Raw genomic sequence first — 2,570 nt, 5'->3', positions numbered from 1 at the left:
AGACGAGCTGTCCTGATGGGAGCACGTGCTGCAGGCTGAGCCTGGGCACCTGGGGGTGCTGCCCCCTCGAGCAGGTGTGGGGGAATCCCTGGGGTTTGGGGGTGGGGACACCCCAGGGTGAGGTCTTGTCCTGGGGAGTGAGGATTTGGGAATGGAATGGAGAGGGGTAGGGACGGAGCATGGCTGTGGGGGAGGCCCTTTGTGGACAAGCAGGACTGGGGTGGGCAGAGACATGGGACACTCCCACATTTGTCACTGGTCCTCTCAAGGAGGGGGACCAAGGCTCTGTGGGTACCCTGGGGACAGGGCCTGGCACTGTCCCTGGGGCTCTGCCAGGGACACCTGGGTGCCTGATGTACCTGTGCCCTGGTACCTGGACACCTGGAGCTGTGTCCCCCACTGACCCCATCCTTGTGTCCCCCAGGCCGTTTGCTGCGGGGACCACCAGCACTGCTGTCCCCGAGGCTACACCTGCAATGTGGCCACCGAGAGCTGTGAGAAGCTGCTGGCGCCCACCCCACTACTGCCAACCCCCTCAGCCCCTCGCCAGGCCCCCTCAGCCCCCCACCGGCCACCCCCCGTCCCACTGCGAGCCCCTGGCACCCACCCAGGTGGCCTCGTGCCCTGCGGTGCCAGCGGCTCCTGCCGCGGGGGCCAGCGGTGCTGCCAGGCCCGGGGGGGCTCCTGGGGGTGCTGCCCCTTTGCCCAGGTGAGTGGGGGGACACCAGGGTGGGGGTGAGGGGTGGTGGCATCACCCCCCTCTCACTCCATCTCTCTCTGCAGGGCTCCTGCTGCTCCGACGGTCGCCACTGCTGCCCCGCGGGGTCCCAGTGCACCAGGGGGGGCTGGGGCTGCAGCCCCCAGCACCCATACCTGTTCTGATCTCACTGGGGACACCACCACCACCCCCGAGTGCCACCACCCCAATAAACGGTTTCTAGGAGAAATTCCATCCATGGCTCCTGGCGAGGGGGAAACTGAGGCAGGAGGCGGAGGCAGGGGGGTTTTGTGTGTTTAATATATTAATGCCTCTAAGGAGCAGGCAGGACGTGCAGGCAGGTGCAGGCAGCAGCTCCCTGCCCAGCCTGGCACCCGGGGGGGTCCCCATGGCCCCCCCTCTGCCAGCCTGGCCCCAATGACCCCTCTTCATCCTCACCACGTAGAAAACGTTTAGAAACACAGTTAAAATCCAAAGGGGGATGAGGGTGGGGGACGGGGGCCCCCCGGCTCCTATGGCAGCTTGGAGGCACCGCTGGCTCGGGGGGCAGTGCCAGCCCCCCCTGTCCTGCAGGGACACAAGTGGGGACGTGGCTCAGGATTGGGAGGACATGGAGCATGCAGTTCCCACCCCCAGAAGACAGGGAGGTGGATGGTGGTATTGGGTGGGACCCGGAGGGGACAGGGGCAGCAGGCATGTGGCAGAGCCTGGTGGCACAGGGTGGGGGTCCCAAGCACATGAGGACACGGTGGCCTGGCTGTGGTCTCTCTGGCCCCTCCCCTGGCAGAAGGGGTTCGTGGTGGTGGGATGAGATGGTGGTGGGGTGGGACAGTGATGGGACACGATTGTGGTGGGCTGGGACAGCGGTGGGACAGTGACAGGACACGGTGGTGGGAGGGTGGATGGGATGACAGCGTGGGATGAGATGATGGGCTGTGCGGGATTGAGCTGGGATGGCACTGATGGGACAGGATGACAGGTGGGATGGGGTGGGATGAGATGGCAGTGGGATGGCACAGCGATAGGACAATGATGTCAGGACGGCGGTGGGAGGGGACAGTGCTGGGCTGAGACGGCTGACAGCAGCGGTGTCCCCACCATCTCAACACCCCCCGAGGACCAGGGACCGCCCTGCCCACACTCACTTGACATTGAAGACCATCAGAGGCCGCTCCTCCCGCTTCTGCCAGGGGCTCTTGCGGTCGCCCCCGTCGTCCCCCGCGTCGCCCGCCTCGGCCAGCGCCTCCTCCTCGGGGCTGGTCAGGGAGTCTCGGGGGGCTTCGCTGGCGCTGCTGCGCCCGCTGCCCCCCCCTCGCCGCCCCCCGCTGCCCGCTTCCAGCAAGGGGGCCAGCGAGCTGTCCTCGGGGGAGGCTGCGGGCAGGGGGGGCCGGGGCCCCCCGTCCTCCTCCCCGCCTCCGGCCGCCCGGGGAAGACGGGGAGGGGGCGCGGGGCCGGGACCCCTCTCGCTGCCCTGCAGGTCGATGTAGGAATGCCGAACCTGGGAGGAGCGCCCGTCCAAAGACACGAACCAGGCTCTCGGGGGTCGCGGCCCCCCCAGTTCCAGGAGCTGCTGCCCCGCCAGCGCCTGCAGCTCCCCGTTGAGCTGGGCCACCGCCGACCCGTCCAGCAGCACCGGGATGGCCACCGAGCCACTCACCGGTTGGGGGGCACGGGCCCCGCCCCAGTTTTCCCCTTCCTCGAAGGGCTGCCCGGAGGATGGGGGGGGCGGGGGCGCGGCCGTGGCCGCCGTCGAGCCGGGTCCCCCATCGGCTTCGGGGGGACCCTCGGGCTCGCCGGGGGCCAGGCGCATGTAGCGGGCGGGGATGAGCAGGGTGGGCATCACCCCCCGGTA

The 2,570-nt window shown here is 68.7% G+C and overlaps 2 protein-coding genes across 5 annotated transcripts in view; one reads left to right on the top strand and one right to left on the bottom strand.

Moving 5' to 3' along the window:
• The window catches only part of GRN (granulin precursor), a 6,025-nt gene extending 5,073 nt beyond the window's left edge, over window positions 1-952 (top strand). For all 4 annotated transcript variants that reach the window (XM_015651016.1, XM_015651017.2, XM_015651019.2 and 1 more), the window contains exons 10-11: window positions 425-709; window positions 784-952. In XM_015651016.1, coding sequence (XP_015506502.1) covers window positions 425-709; window positions 784-882 — 384 coding nt within the window. In that variant the 3' untranslated portion in view covers window positions 883-952. The remainder of the gene's footprint in view (window positions 1-424; window positions 710-783) is intronic.
• A 907-nt stretch (window positions 953-1,859) lies between these two features.
• Window positions 1,860-2,570, bottom strand: part of FAM171A2 (family with sequence similarity 171 member A2) — a 5,153-nt gene continuing 4,442 nt past the window's right edge. Inside the window, exon 8 of the mRNA XM_015651064.1 lies at window positions 1,860-2,569. Coding sequence (XP_015506550.1) covers window positions 1,860-2,569 — 710 coding nt within the window. The remainder of the gene's footprint in view (window position 2,570) is intronic.

This window comes from Parus major, chromosome 27 (assembly GCF_001522545.3).
Source record: "Parus major isolate Abel chromosome 27, Parus_major1.1, whole genome shotgun sequence".
NCBI classification, from domain to species: Eukaryota; Metazoa; Chordata; class Aves; order Passeriformes; family Paridae; genus Parus; species Parus major.
The sequence above is the reverse complement of the archived record's forward strand: the minus strand, read 5'-3'. Positions and strand labels throughout refer to the sequence as shown.